The 20,414-nt window shown below is 36.1% G+C and overlaps 1 protein-coding gene across 1 annotated transcript in view; it reads left to right on the top strand.

Annotated features, from left to right (window-relative positions):
* The window catches only part of ATP11C (ATPase phospholipid transporting 11C), a 345,758-nt gene extending 326,400 nt beyond the window's left edge, over positions 1-19,358 (top strand). Inside the window, 2 exon segments of the mRNA XM_053699245.1 lie at positions 2,206-2,359; positions 18,309-19,358. Coding sequence (XP_053555220.1) covers positions 2,206-2,359; positions 18,309-18,434 — 280 coding nt within the window. The 3' untranslated portion in view covers positions 18,435-19,358.
* The last annotated feature ends 1,056 nt before the right edge of the window (positions 19,359-20,414 follow it).

Below are 20,414 nucleotides of genomic sequence, written 5' to 3'. Positions count from 1 at the left end.
AATACTTTTTGAAAAGACCAGTGAGTGCCTTCATATATCCTGTGCATATATATATATATATATATATATATATATATATATATATATATATATATATATATATAAAAATATATATATATATATATGTAAATATATATATATATATATATATATATATATATATATATACACACACAGTATACAACAGAAGTGAGTACACCCCTGCAATATCACTTAAATATCAAATTATTCAAATTTGTATCACCTCTCAATAATTGTTTTATTTTTAAGTTGACAAGTAGAGTATTTCCTATTATAAACAATAAAAAAAAAAATACTTTAGAAAGATTATATTGAAAATACAGGCCCCAAAGTAGAAACTTAATGCAACAAAAGTGTATACACCTGGGGTCACTGACACACAAGTTAGATCACTGAAACAAAATTGAGTGCACCTATGATTTCCAATTAGCCTAATTGCATGAGCATAGTTACCAGAACAGTCTATTTTTTTGACCAATGGGCTGTGTCTATCTGCACGTTTGCATCATGTCTCCACATGGAAAAGAATTGCTACAGGAATTGAAAAATCTGATTGTGAGACTTCACAAAGATGGAAAAAGATACAGGAAGATTGGTGCCCAACTAAAAATCAGTTAAAACGCAGTTGCAGCGATAATCAGGAGGTATAGATCGATACACAGTGCCAAAAATCAGAGCCGCAGTGGCTGTCCTCCTAAAATGACGCCATGGACAGTGCGATACTTGCACAATCTAGCTCTGAAAAACAGGCAAGTGCTTCAGATTTGGCTCAGGGATTATCAATAGAAATTAGAGTTTCTGTGACAGATCAGACAGTGCTAAGGACATTGCATAATGTCAACTTCTATGGACAGCATCCAAGGAAAAAACCCTTGCTTGCTCTTCGGCACAAAACTGCAAGATTAAACTTTGCTAAACAACATGAAAAGCCTGATGAATACTGGGAGCACATTGTTTGGTAAGATGGCCAAGACCAAGATACAATTTTTCGGCTTACATGGGGTGTTTGGTGTGAACCTGGTCAGGATTATTACAGGGAATGTATAGTCCCAACAGTGAATCATGGGGGGGGGGAGTGTGACTGCAAAAGGTGTTGGGGAGATGACATTTATAAATGGCACCATGAATGCCTGCAATATACCAAATTACTGGCTGACAAGACTCCCAGTCTCCAGAAGTTTGGCAGAGGACGAATATTCCAGCATGATAACGATCCAAAGCACACTTCCAAAATCACAAAGGAGTTTCTAAAGAAGAAACAAGTGAAAACTATGACCTGGCTACGTACGTCACCTGACTTGAATCCAGTAGAACACCTTTGGGGTATTTTAAAGAGAATGGTAGAGTAACACAACCGCTCCAGCAAAGAGCAGCTGAAAAAAATTATCTCTGAAGAAGGGCAGAACATCTCTCCAGAAATTTGTACGACACTGGTTTCCTCCATGCCAAGAAGGATTGAGTTTGTCATCAAAAATAAAGGTGGACATGCAAAGTATTGAAAAAAATAAAAGATTTGAATCTCAGTAATGAAAGTTGCACTGACTTTTGTTGCATTGATTTCCTGCTTTGGGGCCAGTATTTTTAATATAGCAAATCTAAACTGTTAGTTTTTAATTGTACATAAGAGCAAATATACTACTGTAAAACTTAGACGTAATGCAGTTACTGTTAGGTTATACAATTTTGAATCATTTGACATTTAAGTGATATTGCACTGGGGTGTAAAAGTTAAAATGAAACTTTCATGATTCAGATTGTGCATTTTTAAGAGTTTTTACTTACTTCTTTTGGTATCTTTTGTTGAAAAGCATACATAGGTGGGCTCAGGAGCACAAATGCAATATTGGGAGCTAGCTGGCAATTGGTGGCTACACACATTTGTCTCTTGTCATTGATTTACCAGATGCAATACATATTAGAGCATTTTCTTTTTGAACTTTTATGTCACATTAATGATATCTTAAAGTTTTGCTAGGCCTCAAAAGAACAAAGCATGCTGGGAGCATTTTGTGAAAGCAGATCTTGGTATTAACATATAAAATTGAAGCTAAGTATGTGTTTTACTGGTTCAATATTGGTAAGGTTAAAAAATGCTGATTGTTTAGGTGAAAATGAATATGAAGTTTTTTACAATTTAACTAAACTGATATTTTTTACAAATATTATTTTCATGATGTTTTTCAGGCCATTTCTCAAGCAACAACGAATGTATTTTGTATTTGGTCACATGCTGACATCAGTTTCAGTGTGGCTTGCAATAATTCTTCTGATATTTATCAGCCTCTACCCAGAAATCCTTTTGATAGTGATAAACAATCTTAAGACTGCGAGCCAAAAGGTAAGAAATTCTGTTTTAATAAAATGAAACCTATTGCAAACCTTTTCTAGTCACCACTCTGGGGTTGAATCACCACATTTGTACTTACTTTTTAATGCCCTGTTAGTTATTGGATCATGTAAAATAAAATAAAAAAATGTTTGTCATTTCTTCAAGGTAAACTAATGATGTGGGTAATAATTCTGCTGTATCACTGATCTTATTAGGTTAGATTGATGCAGTACAGTGTGTATATGTGTGTGTGTGTGTGTGTATCTGTATGTATGTGTGTGTATCTGTATGTGTGTGTGTGTGTGTGTATGTATGTGTGTGTATCTGTATGTATGTGTGTGTGTATCTGTATGTGTGTGTGTGTGTGTGTTTATCTGTATGTGTGTGTGTGTGTGTCTGTATGTGTGTGTGCGTGTGTGTCTGTATGTGTGTGTGTCTGTATGCATGTGTGTGTCTGTATGCATGTGTGTGTGTGTGTGTATGTACAGGGAGTGCAGAATTATTAGGCAAATGAGTATTTTGACCACATCATCCTCTTTATGCATGTTGCCTTACTCCAAGCTGTATAGGCTCGAAAGCCTACTACCAATTAAGCATATTAGGTGATGTGCATCTCTGTAATGAGAAGGGGTGTGGTCTAATGACATCAACACCCTATATCAGGTGTGCAAAATTATTAGGCAACTTCCTTTCCTTTGGCAAAATGGGTCAAAAGAAGGACTTGACAGGCTCAGAAAAGTCAAAAATAGTGAGATATCTTGCAGAGGGATGCAGCACTCTTAAAATTGCAAATCTTCTGAAGCGTGATCATCGAACAATCAAGCGTTTCATTCAAAATAGTCAAAAGGGTCGCAAGAAGCGTGTGGAAAAACCAAGGCGCAAAATAACTGCCCATGAACTGAGAAAAGTCAAGCGTGCAGCTGCCAAGATGCCACTTGCCACCAGTTTGGCCATATTTCAGAGCTGCAACATCACTGGAGTGCCCAAAAGCCCAAGGTGTGCAATACTCAGAGACATGGCAAAGGTAAGAAAGGCTGAAAGACGACCACCACTGAACAAGACACACAAGCTGAAACGTCAAGACTGGGCCAAGAAATATCTCAAGACTGATTTTTCTAAGGTTTTATGGACTGATGAAATGAGAGTGAGTCTTGATGGGCCAGATGGATGGGCCCGTGGCTGGATTGGTAAAGGGCAGAGAGCTCCAGTCCGACTCAGACGCCAGCAAGGTGGAGGTGGAGTACTGGTTTGGGCTGGTATCATCAAAGATGAGCTTGTGGGGCCTTTTCGGGTTGAGGATGGAGTCAAGCTCAACTCCCAGTCCTACTGCCAGTTTCTGGAAGACACCTTCTTCAAGCAGTGGTACAGGAAGAAGTCTGCATCCTTCAAGAAAAACATGATTTTCATGCAGGACAATGCTCCATCACACGTGTCCAAGTACTCCACAGCGTGGCTGGCAAGAAAGGGTATAAAAGAAGAAAATCTAATGACATGGCCTCCTTGTTCACCTGATCTGAACCCCATTGAGAACCTGTGGTCCATCATCAAATGTGAGATTTACAAGGAGGGAAAACAGTACACCTCTCTGAACAGTGTCTGGGAGGCTGTGGTTGCTGCTGCACGCAATGTTGATGGTGAACAGATCAAAACACTGACAGAATCCATGGATGGCAGGCTTTTGAGTGTCCTTGCAAAGAAAGGTGGCTATATTGGTCACTGATTTGTTTTTGTTTTGTTTTTGAATGTCAGAAATGTATATTTGTGAATGTTGAGATGTTATATTGGTTTCACTGGTAAAAATAAATAATTGAAATGGGTATATATTTGTTTTTTGTTAAGTTGCCTAATAATTATGCACAGTAATAGTCACCTGCACACACAGATATCCCCCTAAAATAGCTATAACTAAAAACAAACTAAAAACTACTTCCAAAACTATTCTGCTTTGATATTAATGAGTTTTTTGGGTTCATTGAGAACATGGTTGTTGTTCAATAATAAAATTAATCCTCAAAAATACAACTTGCCTAATAATTCTGCACTATCTGTATGTGTGTGTGTCTGTATGTATGTGTGTATCTGTATGTGTGTGTGTGTGTATGTATGTGTGTGTATCTGTATGTATGTGTGTGTATCTGTATGTATGTGTGTGTGTATCTGTATGTATGTGTGTGTGTATCTGTATGTGTGTGTCTGTGTGTGTGTGTCTGTATGTATGTGTGTGTGTGTCTATGTGTGTGTGTGTGTCTATGTGTGTGTGTGTGTGTGTGTGTGTGTGAAAATTGTGCAATGTCCAACACTCCCAAAAAGAAAAATCTGTATACTGGGGTTTTCAAAATGCTCTAAATAGGCTAAACCAACCAATTGATTTTGCAGCACTTGCAACAATTCAACAATTTTCAGCAGTTTAAAACAACATTTTTCAAGTGAAGTAAATAAGTAATCTGTTTGCAAAACTAACACATGAGACCTCAGAACGTTTGCTTTGTAATAATGAACCACGTTATCTCCATGTGAGCTGCTGATCCTGAATACACAAATGGTGATTTCTGCATGTGTTTAATATTTTCGAGGAATTAAATATAGTGTGTGTTTTTTAATCAGATTTTGTTTGTATTTGAAATTAAAATAAATTCTGTTTTCTAAGACTCTTAACTGGCAAGTCTGTATCCATCATTTTTTAACAGTGAATTTTTCTCTAAAAATTGTGTTTTTATTACTAGAAATACTTGAGAACTGAACAGCTTCAATAGACTTTAATATTTAATAATATCATAAGACTAGACAACATTGCAACTAAAAAGGTTACTTAGTCACAAGCATTTTTACTGCTTCTGCTGCTCATTGCTAAGTTGACAAATGTAGTGTGATCTAGAACATTGTTTCTCGACCGCTGTCCTCAAGTACCCCAACTGGCCAGCTTTTCATTAAAGCTGAACCAATGCACAGGTGAAATAATCAGCAGATGGGTGAGAGCAGGTTAGTAACCATAGTTACTGATCAGCTGATTATTTCACCTGTGCACTGGTTCAGCTATCATGGAAACCTGGCCTGTTGGGGGTACTTGAGTACTGCGATTGAGAAACACTGATCTAGATCAGTGTTTTTTAACTCCAATCCTCAGGCACACCAACAGGCCAGGTTTTTATGAAATCTGAACTAGAGCACAGGTGAAATAATCTTCTGATGGGTGACAGAAGGTTAGTAACCATGGTTATGTCACCTGTTCATGCCACAAAGAATAAAGAAGCTTAACTCCTGAATAAACAATATTTCCCCTGTGCTCTAGTTCAGATATCATGAAAATCTGACCATTGGTGTGCCCTGAAGACAAGTGGAAAAACACTAATGTAGAATATCATTTTCTTTGTTGCCTTTTAGATTGCTATTAAAAGTCTAATCAGAGCTGAAAGATATTCACATATTCCTTAGTGTTATTGTTTGTTGTATTTCCTCACAGCCCTCTTCTGACTATGCCCATTTTATGCCATTTACATAAAACTTCTGCATTGATCATTTAACTGGGTGAATAAGGGGATATGAAAGGATAAAACATTCTAAGTTATTTCTGTTATCAAATGTGCCTCCTCCTCTTGGTATCCTTTGCTGAAATTTCCATGACAGCATATCTAGATAAACTCAGAGAATGCCCTATACCTATAATATAGTTACAAACATTGTTTGGATCAAAGCTGCCATATAGTATGCAAGATATGGGCAGCAAAAATGGAGACCAAGAGAAAAAGAGGAACATTTTGACAATATTAGTAAATTGGAAATGTTTATTTTTTTTGACTGTGCATTTCAGGTCCCTTTAAATCAATACATTTTGCAACTTTCTTCTTTCTAATTGTACTTTTTTCAATTTTCTACTTTTATGTTCGCTACTTTACCTTTTCTCTGTTTCTCTTTTTCTGTTTCCATAAATCTTCAACTATTTTCTACCTCTTGCAATGCTGCAAACTAGGTAACAAAGCGCCTCCCTTCCTCAGGAACATCTACTATCTTCATGCTCTCTCAAACTTCCAGCAATCACAGTTTTCCTTGGAGCAATTAAGGTGACTAACCTTCTTTACTTGCACACTCTATGCTGTACTCTGTGGTACCTTGTAAACTTCATCTAAAAGGATTGTTAAAAGGGACATGAAACCCCTTATAATTCAGATAGAGCATATAATAATAATAAAAAAAAGTTTCCATTATACTTCTGTTATCAAATTGACTGTTCCTTGTGTAGCATTTGTTGAAAAGCAAGCACTTAAGCTCAGGAGCATGCATGTGTCTAGAGCACCATATAGCAGCAGTTTTGCAAAAATACTTTCTTTCATTCAGGTGGTGAGAGTCCGTGATCAATTACTCCTGAGAATTACTCTTCCTTACCTCTAGGAGGAGGCAAAGATTCCCAAATCCCAAGAGCTCTATTAAAACCCTCCCACCTCACATGTACCTCAGGTGGTCAAAGAATTAAGATGTGCATTTGATTCTTCTGAGAGAGGGGTTCTCAGTTTATGTTAATGCCCGGGTTCCCCTCAGAGTGCAGTGCTTGCCAGGGGGATGTATATGGGATATGGTTTGTGGCTCCTTTTTCCTCTAATGGGTAATCTGTCACAGACTCTTCATAATTGATTGCAGGTACTTGTCTTTTGCCTCGTTCTATGGATCTACAATATACTCCTTTTCCATAATCTCTGCTGATAGGTTTCAGTACTGGTTTGGCTGTCTGCTGGTTGTTTGCTGTAGCCTTATTATGAGCACTTATAGTGTGTGTGTATGTATGCCATAGAACAGGCTAACAATAGTATTGAGCCAGTTGTTCATTCCTGTGAGTGTGCTTCTCTCTGTGTGTGTATTTAGTCTCCCTATGGGAAAAAGGGGAAACCAGACGTGGACTCCTTGCTCAGTGTGCTTAGAGGAATATGGCTACACCTCACTGACGAAGCCCAATGAAGGCCGAAACGATCGTCTGGGGTTGCTGTGTTCTTTGTTCAGAGAGGAATTGCCTGGTATTTCGGTGCTGGACTGACCGTAATAGGCGGGATCAGACTGATATACTACAGGAAAGTTCTTCTCTGTGAAAAGCATTACTGGGCTAAAAGAAGCTGCACCTAGGTGGTAAATCGCCATAGAACAGGCTAACAATAGTATTGAGCCAGTTGTTCGTTCCTGTGAGTGTGCTTCTCTCTGTGTGTATTTAGTCTCCCTATGGGAAAAAGGGGAAACCAGACATGGACTTCTTGCTCACTGTGCTTAGAGGAATATGGCTACACCTCACTGTTGAGGCCCAATGAAGGCCGAAACGATCGTCTGGGGTTGCTGTGTTCCTTGTTCAGAGAGGACTTGCCTGGTATTTTGGCGCTGGACTGACCGTAATAGGCGGGATCAGACTGATATACTATAGGAAAGTTCTTCTCTGTGAAAAGCATTACTGGGCTAAAAGAAGCTGCACCCAGGTGGTAAATCGCCATAGAACAGGCTAATAATAGTATTGAGCAAGTTGTTCGTTCCTGTGAGTGTGCTTTTGTGTGTGTGTGTATATATATATATATATATATATATATATATATATAAAACAAAGTGAAAATCAAACAACTTAAGCGCACAGAAACAGTCTCTACGTGAGTTAATAAAAATAGAATGTCCAAGTGGTGCAGTCTATATGAAGGCTACACCTTTCACCAATTTCCAAATGCAAATGTGTATAAAACCTGCTTACCAGATCTCACCTCAATAGTATGAGGTAAGAGTGATGCTCTGTGTCAGGGGAGAGGAATCTGTGGCCACCCTTCGATATTTGTGGAGTGTTGTCTTGTAGTGGTTGATCCAACTCACTTTAACAATGGATTCTCAAAGTGTTTCTGGAGTATATCAAATGTAAACAGAATACATAAATTGCAGAGCATGATACTGTATACACTGATTAGAATTTATTGTGTAAAAAATGCAAAATTACAAATTAAATCTTATCCATAATGAGGTAAGCTTAAAAGCACAAAACATTCCAAATCATCTTCAAACGATAAGTGGCTATGATATTGCTCTGCCCCTCGTAAAAATGACGTGGTCACACAGTAAAAACAAGTCTTCTGACTAAATAAATACTTATAAAATTATATATTCACAATAAAATCAAACAGCTGGTTCTAGGAAGTCTGAATGGCCTCTCAGTGAAACCTTAAGTGTTTCGACGTTTATCATCAACTTCTTCAGGGTGGACACAGATTCCTCTCCCCTGACACAGAGCATCACTCTTACCTCATATGATTGAAGTGAGATCTGGTAAGCAGGTTTTGCACTTGGAAATTGGTGAAAGGTGCAGTCTTCATATAGATTGCACCGCTTGGACATTCTATTTTTATTAACTTACGTAGAGACTGTTACGTAGAGACTGTTTATGTGCGCTTAAGTTGATTGATTTTCCCTTTGTTTTATATTCTCACTAACAGTGTAAGGGGTACACTGTATCATATTCTAAGCAGCACAACCTCCTATGTTCCTTAGTAGCAAATTACTATTTACATTGATTTATAATTTCTGTGTTTGTTTATTTAATATTTGGGAACATTTGAAGTTTCTAACAACAGACTAGAGGTAGTCTATTATTACTATTGGACACTAGCACTGATGTTTTTTCTTTGCTGTTATATATACATATATATAGTTGAGATATTTTGAGGGGACAGCAAATTTACACTGTTATACAGGCTGTACACTGACTACTTTACATTGTAGCAAAGTGTCATTTGTTCAGTGTTGTCACATGAAAAGATATAATAAAATATTTACAAAAATGTGAGGGGTTTACTCACTTTTGTGAGATACTGTATTTGTGTGTATATATATATATATATATATATATATATATATATATATATGTGTGTGTATATATATATATATATAAAACCAGTCTCACATGTGTGCACTCTCTCAAGCCATATGGAATAAAGACATTTTGTTTCGAAGCCCAGTGAGTGCTTAACTTTACAGCTACTTTTATTTATATATATATATATATATATATATATATATATATATATATACTGTGTGTATATATATATATATATTCCCATTGCTGTTTAGGCGTGTCAGGTATCTTGGTGTGCTTCGTTAAAATTTGCATGTCCGCTTACTGTTTACACGCGTCGTGCTAGCGCATGTTGTTTCGACATACGTCTGTTCAGTTCTGTTTTCTTTTTTCAGTGCTTCGGCTACATTATGCATATCGAGTTAGCACTCGTAGGTCCTTACACACATTGGGTTTGGCACGCTTAATTCCCTTATATATGTCAGTTATTTTTGTGCACGTTCTCTCAGTCTGCTGTGGATTACCTAGCATTCAGATGTGAATTTATATGGTCTCTGCTTTCTTTTTTCAGTTTGGCTTAGCACATTGTATCTGTATTGTAAAAATTTTTTATAGCTATTTTAGGAGAGGGTAAGTTACCCGAGAGCTATTTTAGGGGTTATAGTGTTTTTATTGCGTTGCTTTGTCAAATTCTGTAATGGAACTATCTGATTCTGTCCCTAAATCTACCCTAGAAGCTGAGTCTCCTGAACACCTTCCTACCATAATGAGCACCCTCTCATATTCCCAGAAGATATCCAGCTTTTTAGTCTCTGTCTTTGCATAAATGTCTAGTAGCATTGTTCCCTCAGGAAATAATGAAGAAAGCACTTTGTGACGCTTTGTAAAAGGATTCTGTGTCACCTTTATTAAGTATAGTCACAAATTTAGCAAGTATTGATGTGTTTCTTCATTAAAATACAGTTTTTATTTAATTCTATTTTCAGCAGTTTAAAACAACCGTGTTTCACGTGAAGTAAATAAGTAATCTGTTTGCAAAACTAACACATGAGACCTCAGAACATTTGCTTTGTAATAATGAACCATGGTATCTCCATGTGAGCTGCTGATCCTGAATACACAAATGGTGATTTCTGCATGTGATTAATATTTTCGAAGAATTACATATAGTGTGTTTTTTTTTAATCAAATTTTGTTTGTATTTGAAATTAAAATACCTTCTGTTTTCTATGACTCTTAACTGGCAAGTCTGTATCCATTATTTAACAGTGAATTTTTCTCTGTAAAATGTGTGTTTTTATTACTAGAAATACTTGAGAACTGAACAGCTTAAATGGACTTTAGTATTTAATAATATCATAAGGCTAGATAACATTCTGGTTAACTAAAAAAGTTAGTTAAAAAAGTCACAAGCTTTTTTGCTGTCTCTGCTGCTCGTTGCTAAGCTGACAAATAGGTGACAGCAGGTTAATGTGCTCAGTTTATATTTTGTGTGTCAGCTTTCATGTTTACGAGCATCAGGTTCGCGCACTTTGGGTCCACGCACGTCCATTCAGTTATGTTTTTCTTTTTTTCGTGCTTTGGCTACTTTACGTATGTTGAGTTAATTCTTGTAGGACCACACGCACGTTGGGTTTGGCGTGCTTAATTCCCTTATAAATGTCAAGTTTTTTATGCACATTATATCAGTCTGCTGTGGGTTACCTAGCATTTGGATGTGAAGTTATATGGCCTCTGCTTTGTTTTTCAGTTTGGCTTAGTGTGCATTGTATCTAAGTTTTTGATAGCTACTTTTGGAGGGGGTAAGTTAACATTCCTCAAGCTTTTTTTGTGGTTATAATGTTTTTTATTGTGCTGCTTTGTCAAATGCTAAAATGGAGCTATCTTATTCTGATATCCGACACCAATTATTTTATTTGTGATGTATTTGCTTTGTGAAGATCAATATCAAAAGCATGTCTTTGGCAGTCCTTGTTAAGAGAGCCTTGTGGCTTAAATCCTGGTCTGCTGACATGGTATCAAAATCCAGATTATTGTCTTTTTCTTTTCAGGGAAAGAAACTACTTGGATCTGATTTAGATTCTATAATATCTACTGTTACTGGTGGTAAAGTAGTTTTTCTTCTTCAAGACAAATAGTTAAGAGGAAAATCTAAAGCTGCTAATCGTTTTCGCTCCTTTTATCAGAATAAGGAAGAAAAGGTTGATTCCTTTGTTTAGAAGCAAGGCCCAGTATGAGGCCTAGTGCTAACTGGTCAAAGCAGGCTAAGAAATCTATCCCTACTACAAAATCTGCTTGAAGGTTCTGGTATGGGGCAGGTTAATCCTTTTAAAGGATGCTTTGTTTCAGTCTGTTCCAGATCCTTCAGTTCTTAATATCGTTTCCCAGGGTTATCGGATAGGTTTCAGAACAAGAACTCCCAGAGGAAGGTTTTTCTGTCCAATGTTCCAAAGAATCCTGTAAAGACTCAAGCTTTTTTTCCAGTCAGTTTCAGATCTGGTAACTATAGGAGTGCATGCCCCAGGTCCTTTGCAGGAACAGGGGAAAGGATTTTATTCAAATCTATTCCGTTCCAAAAAAGGAACGTATTTTCAGACCAGTCCTGGATTTGAAAACTTTGAACAAGTTTATAAGAATTCCTTCTTTCAAAATGGAAACTATTCGGACCATTCTGCCTTTTCTTCAGCAAGGTCAGTTTATGTCCGCAATAGAGAGAGAAAAAGAAGTCCGCAATAGATTTAAAGGATGCTTGTCTTTATGTTCAAATACACAGTGAGCATTTATCAGCTTCTTGCGTTTCTAGACAAGCATTTTCAGTTTGTTGATCTACCATTTGGTCTGGCTACAGCTCCAAGAATTTTCACAAAGGTTTTGGGTGCCCTACTGTCTGTGATCAGAAGTCAGGGTATTGCATTGTTTCCATACTTGTGCGATATCTTGGTTCAAGCTCCGTCATTTGCTTTAGCAGAATCTGACACCAACCAACTGTTGTTGTTTCTTTAACAATATGGTAAAAGGATCAATTTTCCAAATAGTTCTTAAATTCCTCAAACAAAGGTAACTTTTTGGGGGGTTTTCAAATACATTCAGTCTCCATGAGTAGTTCTCTAACAAAGCAGAGAAGGTTAAAATTGTCTGAACTTTCAATCTTTCTCTTTCCCTCCTGTTTCTCTTTGTATGGAAGTTCTAGGCCTCATGATTGCAGCTTTAGATGGAATTCCAATTGCTCATTTTTACATGAGACCTCTTCAGCTTTGTATGCTTACATAATGGTGCAGTGATTATACTCAACTGTCTCAAAGGATATTTCTGGATCCCAGTAGGTCTCTTTCTTGGTGACTAGATCATCAGTTCAATATTTATGGGGCTTCTTTTGCTCATCTTACCTGGACTGTGATCACTACAGATGCAAGTCTTTCAGGTTAGGGAGCTGTTTGGGGGTCTTTGAGAGCACAGAGAGTTCCCAATAAATATTCTAGAACTCCCTGCTATTTTCAGGGCTCTTCAGGCTTGACCCCTGTTAAAAAGGGAGTCTCATCTCCATTTCCAGACAGACAATGTCACTGCAGTGGCTTATGTCAACCATCAGGGGAAAACTCACAGTTCCCTAACCATGAGGGGAAGTATTTTGAATACTCTCATGGGCAGAAATTAATTCTTGCCTAATCTCTGTGATTCATATTCCAAGAGTGATCCACTGGGAAGCAGACTTTCTCAGTCGTCAATATCTACATCCAGGGGAATGGTCTCTTTACCAGGATGTTTTCACTCAGATTGTAGGTCTTTGGGGTCTATTAGAGATAGATCCTGATGGCTTCTCATTTGAATAAAAAAAACTTCCCAGGTCATTTGTGAGGTACAGGGACCCTCACGCAGTGTTTGTGGATGCTTTAGTAGCTCCTTGGTCATTTCAGCTTGCTTATCTATTTCCTCCTCTGGTAATTCCTCCCAGAGTGATCTCCAAGATAGGCCTAGAGAAATCTTCAGTAATTCTGATTGCCCCAGCTTGGCCTCGCAGGATTTGGTTTGCAGGTTCAGATGTCTAGTTGCCTTCCTTGGCCTCTTCCTCTGCGGTAAGACCTTTTGAGGCCTATGTATGAAAGGTCTTGCGGACCTGATCCGACAGTGCGGATCACGTCCGCAAGACCTCGCATGAATGCGGAGAGCAATACACTGTGTTTCCTGCAATTTTTGCTCCAGATATGGGCAAAGTCCCTTCCTAAGAATGCTCTTCACCAAAGAATAGCATGAGAATGAAGCACATTCGATAACAGAAGTAAATTGGAAACTTTTTTTTTTTTTTTTTTTTTTTTTTTTAAAGCTGTATGCTCTACCCGAATCGCAAAAGGAAAAAAAACTGGGTTTAATTTCCCTTTAATGATTCTGATTGTCTTTAACAAATGTCGTCTCTGCATGCAAGGCAACCTTTTAACCTATTGTTTTCCCACTGACGATGTGAAACTGAGCTTTTCTGACCCATTAGCCAACAGGTTTAGTGTAATAAATAATAAAGAATTATTAAAAATCGGCCTCTTAACCAAATGTTAATCCATACACTTGTGAGAGCCCTCTTTATATGATGATTTCACATGACTCTCAAGCTATCACAATGCCAATTTGAAAATGCAGACTTCTTATGTCATTAGAATTAGATGCCGTATTTTGAGTAGTAAAAGAGAGCAGAAACTGTGTCCATTTTTTTTGGCCATTGCTAAATTCCTACAGCACCCATTTCAAGGAAGAAATGTATTCAAGACTAGTTGGGAGAAATAGAAAAGGGTACTCATATTTGAGTCCCCTCATTTATAAATAGCATCATCTCTTTCAACTGATGGGTCACATGACCCTCTATCACATGACTGATGTTAATTACCTCATATGATATTGGTTGTGCAGATATAAAATTGGAGTTAAAGGGACAGTATACTCCAGAATTGTTATTGTTTAAAAAGATAGATAATCCCTTTATTACCCATTCCCCAGTTTTGCATAATCAACATGGTTATATTAATACACTTTTTATATCTGTGTTTACCTTGCATCTAAGCCACTGCAGACTGCCCCCTTTTATCCAGTTCTTTTGATAGACAACGTTGTGCTCACTCCTGTGGAGTTACTTATGAGTCAGCACTGATTGGCGAAAATGCATATCTATATGGCACTCATGAACTATCAGCATCTAAATGTGAAAAACTGTCAAAATGCACTGAGATTAAAGGCGGCCTTCAAGGGCTTAATATAAGCATATGAGCCTACCTAGGTTTAGCTTTCAACAAAGAATACCAAGAGAACAAAGCAAATTTGATAGGATTATTCCCTAGATAGTTAAGTTAGAGTTAATTAAAGGGCCATAATACCCAAATGTTTAAACACTTGAAAGTGATGCAGTATAGCTGTAAAAAGCTGACTAGAAAATATCACCTGAACATCTCTATGTAAAAAAGAAAGATATTTTACCTCAAAAGTTCCTCAGTAGCCACCTCCCATTGTAAAGGATTTCTAAGCAGCATTTTAGTGTGTCTGTCCTGGGACATCTGAAGGGATGAGCATTGTGCACTCTCATATTATTTCACCAATCAGGTAAAGGAAGCTTACTATGAAATCTCATGAGAGTTATGTCAAATCTCATGAGATCACAGTAAGAGTTCATGACCTCAGTATTGCTGATGCTGATTGGCTGCTGTTCATTTCTTCATTTTTTTTTTATTTTTACCTGCAGCTGGGAGCAGGTGAAGTATAACTTTTTACACAGAACTTACTATGCTGAGCTGAGGAGATTGTGAGGTAAAATATCTTCCTTTTTTACATAGAGATGCTCAGGTGATATTTTCCTGTCAGCTTTTTACAGCTATACTGCATCAGTTTCAAGTGATTTAGCATATGAGTATTATGTCCCTTTAAAAAAATTCTTGTTAAGAGCCACTAAGACTACCATTTTTCATATCTACATAGCTCCTTTTATAAATGCGCAGCAAAGCTTATTTTCTGACCTTCAAAGTTACAAAATGCACAAACTTCACAGAAAATGTTAATCAGTGGGAAAGGTGCTTTATCAAAAGGTTATTTCATTATGGTTCAGACGTGTCTTTTGCTGCACTTTCTCTATGGTAAGAGTCCATGTTTCTGTAGTCTTACCGTTACCCTTTTCAGCTGCTGAATTTTACTTTTGACGTCATCTCTGTTACTATTAGTCACTTTAAGCTTACTGCATTACAAATGTGTTTTTATGTGATTATAATTTGCTGTTAAAGCAACATGAAACCCAAAATGTTTCTTTCATAATTCAGATAGAGAATACAATTGTAAACATCATTCCAATTTACTTCTATTATTTAATTTGCTTCATTCTTCAAATATCATTGTTTAAGAAATAACAATGCATATGGGTGAGCCAATCACACAAGGCATCTATGTGCAGCCACCAATCAGCAGCTACTGAGCCTATTTAGATATGCTTTTCAACAAAGGATATCAAGAGAATGAAGCAAATTATATAATAACAGTAAATTGGAAAGTTGTTTAAAATTGCATGTTCTTTCTAAATCATGAAAGAAAAAAAAAAATAGGTTTCATGTACCTTTAAACTATTCAAAGTATGTGCTTTTTCGAGCTAAATACATATAACCTTATTAAATAGTTATCCATGTCTGTCATATATTATTTTGATGTATAATGCCAATGATAGATCAATTCATATATTTATAAATGTATAGAATGTGTAGTGAAATGTACAAGAAAAAAACCAACAACAAATGGAGAATGAATCTGATGTGTATAACAGATAGGAACATATTCTCAGTTAAACTAACATTTTTGGAAAAAAACTTCATGGCTATACAGTAAATATGTAGCTGGTTCTTTGCTTATGTGTTTCATAACCACACATAGTATATTCTTTCATGTGGGTAAGTGTATCCAAGCTTCTCCTTCTAAAGGACATCCTGTTTCCACACGTCGTTCCCTTTACAATTTTTCATTTAATGTTACAGAAGAAATCGAACCCTAAAACAAGGGATTTTGAGTCAGCCCGTTTGACTGTCAGACCGCTTCTTTTAAGAACGTTCTCAGACGAGTCTAGCATAATATAAGAGGTACAAAGTCGTAATTCAAATTCCAGATTATATGATGAAATCAATTTGAGCTCTAATCAAATACATTTTCTTCTGATTCATATTTAGTTTCTGAGACTGAAAGCTACCAAATATCTACCCCAACCTTTGACAATAGACTTACATTTTTTTGTTTATTTAGTCTTCATTAACTCCAACATGTTGTTTAAATGCAGTATATGTGCATTAAAAAAAAAAACATTTTGTCTCTTGTTTTAACATTAAAGTTCTTAACTGCTGCTTGTTTTCTTGCTTGTGCACGTGCAAAAAAACTGATTTGCCAAAAAGTGGTGTGCATGCATTTCAGCAGTTTAATCTAAAACGTTATTTCTTCTCTTTTTTTTTATTAAAGAGCTATTGCATTTTTACAACAGCACTTTTGGACCAAATAGTCCCAAATAACATTAAGCATATGTTTTAAGAGCATTTTCATTTTAAAATAGTAATTGTGAAGTGCTTGCTCCAGGTCATGAACTCATTGAGCTATAGCATATGATTGGATGTACGGTCTCATACATTGTGTGACATTTTAAAATTATCACTCACTTAGCTCAGAGCTGTAAAGTAAGTTTTCCTTACTAAATAAAAAAGTTATTTGGTAGCTTTTTCTGGGCTCTACTCCTGATTCTTAAAGAGAAAAAAAAAAAGATATAATACTGGCTATTAGTGTCAATAGAACTGAATTTAGACTCTAACAGGAAAATGTTGTTTATAAAGGATTACAGTCCTCTGTAAACAGGTTTCTTAGATTTTTTTTTTTAAGGAATGACACTATTAAACGTATTACATCTTTGCTGTTAAATTGAATAATCAATCTCTGCAGTTTATTATAATGGGAACAGTGCTGATTTTGAACGCTACATATTATTAATCATATGCAGTGGGGGGGGGGGGTATGATTTTATGCTTATATTTATGTAACAGGATATAATCTTTTAAATTGCTCTCCAGAAGCTGAAATGTTTAAACTAACATGCTCATATATTTTAAGGTACTAATTGATTAAGTTTTTATTTAAATATCTGCTTGGAGGTTCTTTCTCAGTAACAACTCTTCACAGAAGAGAGGTTATAACTATGTAGAACCATATCAGTAATGGTGTATGTTTGGCCTTGGATTACTAGAGTAGATAAAAACACCTCACAGAAGTTTAAGGGCGGGTGACAATCCAATATATGCCCAACCCTTTCATACTTTAGTTAGTTCAGACTTGTTTTGAGTAAAATCGGCTGAATTGGAGCTTTCTTCAACTTTAAGTGTTGTTTACAGATTATGTAAAAAGGTTTATACCCTCTCCATACAGCACTTTCTCTACTGCAAAGGTCCAGCCACCTGATTGTTATGGACATTGCCTGGTCTCAATTTACAGGCAACCTCATACATTTGAGAGGATTATCTCTGAGCCTTTATAAATAGTTTGCTTTTATATTGTTCTGGTCTCCCAGTTCCTCATGCCTACTTTGTTCCCTTTCTCTTATTCAGATAAGTATACTTTAGTATTTACTACATTTCCTTTTGGTTTGGATGGGTATTGGAGTTTCCCTTGTAAAAACATTTTGCAGAACACTCTTGTTGACTTTGAGTGTACCCACTCAAGTAAGAAAGGGAAAGGTATATATTGCAGGGTTCCCATCCCTCATACTCATGGAGACAACTATGCTCAATGTATGGTTGTACTTGGAGTGTGAAGAAATTGATTTATTGGTAAGTATAAACAGTGTTTTCCCCAGACCTATTTAGTGGGCACACCACCCAACCGATTGTACTGACCAAAATTTAAGCTAAAATTAGCTAATTGTATTTATTTATTTATTTATTTTGTTTGTTTACAAATTATTATTTTTAATTAGCTGGCAACATTTTCTATTGAGAACAATATGTTTTTTATTTATGTTAAGACAAAGCTATTCTGTTTGTGCCTGCCAGGTTTATTTTTTTAAATGTACAGTGCCCATGCAACATTGTCTCTATTTGGATAGATGCAATAACTAGCTGATCTTGATTACTGAGCCAGCAGTATATCATTTTTTTTTTTTACTTTTTCCAGAAGTTACAGTATGAGCTGCCAGTGCTGATGTCATACAGGAATATGGAGAACAAATATCTATCTACCATGAAGATAGAAGAATACAAGCGAAACCCCTTGTTGTCTTCGTTAGAGCTTTATGAATGATCAGTAGCAGTTATATGAACCACTGTAGATTGGAGAAAGCAGACTGCGTGACAGCAGTACTAAATAATGCTCTCAAGAACAAGTAAAAAATGCAAGCTGAATTTTTGTCTATGAATGTGCATGAATTAAGCTGCATCCAAATCTGAAAAAGTCAGATGGCTGGAACCACGAGACAGTCTTGGTCATCTGTTTGTGAACATTCTAGCTACAAAAATGATGGCTGTACAGGCAATGCAGCTTTCTCAAGAAATGAATATCTTGCCAAAAAACTGTGCATGTACCGCATACAATAACCTCTCCAGTGCTGTTATGCAAATGCAATGCACTCCCTTGGTGAATTAAGGGTTAATCTTTGCTTCAGTTTGTGTGATGAAAGCCTACAAATTAATATAGCACATTGTTGCCTCATTTTTTCAGCGGAAATCTATATATATTTCACATATTTCTCTTTACAATTTCTTAAATCTGTAATTCAAGAAGATTTAAAAATGTTTTTGGTTAAAATATAAACGTATTTATGTTGCAGTTACAACAAAACTAATTTGCTATATTTACATAAATCCGCTTCAAATACATATATTTTTTTAAAGTTTTTTTTTTTTTTCCTTTTCCTACAAAAATTCGTACAAAACATTTCTTACGGAAAATGTTCGAACATTTTATTAACAAGTTACATCTTTTTATACCAAGACATTTTAATATCACCATCGTCCTGATAATAAGTAACTTGGCCTCATAATGTATTATTTTTTATGACATATTTACTAACATATTTGTTGTTAGTTCCACTCGGTGTTCCATAATCAAATGCACTGTGCTGAGGTTACTGAAATGTATAATATTTGATTTATTTTAAGGATTATGGGGCCCTTTAAAATTGTTAATATTTTTTTCTTTTTTAATTAAATGTTATTTTTTTCTAAAGGTTGTCAAAAATAAGGGTAAAAACTCTCACTATATTTATTTGACAAAATTGGATGTATACATGAGATGTCACAATGCAAAAACACACAACAGTATTCCTGTGTTTACAAGGTTTATTACATGGGTGTAACAGTTTCCTCACCTGAACCATTCCAAACTGAATATTTGTGAAATATTCACGTATTGTCATTTTTTGTTAAACACTAAAAATGTTTTATGTAAGTTAAAATGTTTCATTTTATATTTTATGACACATATAAAAAGATGTATGTGCTAAAAATAAATTGACTACTTTTAGATTAAAGGGGCATGAAATCCAATTTTCTCTTGTAAGGTGTATCCAGTCCACGGATCATCCATTACTTGTGGGATATTCTCCTTCCCAACAGGAAGTTGCAAGAGGATCACCCACAGCAGAGCTGTATATATAGCTCCTCCCCTAAATGCCATATCCAGTCATTCTCTTGCAACTCTCGACAAGCATGGAAGTAGTAAGAGAGAAGTGGTGAAACTTAGTTGTTTTTTTCTTCAATCAAAAGTTTGTTATTTTTAAATGGTACCGGAGTTGTACTATTTTTGTCCCAGGCAGAAAAGAAGAAGAATCTGCCTGAGATTTCTATGATCTTAGCAGGTTGTAACTAAGATCCATTGCTGTTCTCACACATAACTGAAGAGAGAGGTAACTTCAGCTGGGGAATGGCGTGCAGGTTATCCTGCTATGAGGTATGTGCAGTTAATTTTTTTTTCTAGAGATGTAAATGCTAGAAAATGCTGCTGATACCAGATTTATGTAAGGTAAGCCTGAATACAGTGATTTAATAGCGACTGGTATCATGCTTACTTTTAGAGGTAATACTCATTTAGAATTTCAATATAAAAACGTTTGCTGGAATGTCTAAACGTTTTTATATATGCTTTGGTGATAAAACTTTATTGGGGCCTAGTTTTTTTCCTCATGGCTGGCTTAAATTTGCCTAGAAACCATTTCCTTAGGCTTTCCACTGTTTAGACATGAGTGGGAGGAGCCTAATTTAGCGCTTTATTGCGCAGTAACTT

Source organism: Bombina bombina, chromosome 1 (genome assembly GCF_027579735.1).
Source record: "Bombina bombina isolate aBomBom1 chromosome 1, aBomBom1.pri, whole genome shotgun sequence".
NCBI lineage: Eukaryota > Metazoa > Chordata > Amphibia > Anura > Bombinatoridae > Bombina > Bombina bombina.
The sequence above is the reverse complement of the archived record's forward strand: the minus strand, read 5'-3'. Positions and strand labels throughout refer to the sequence as shown.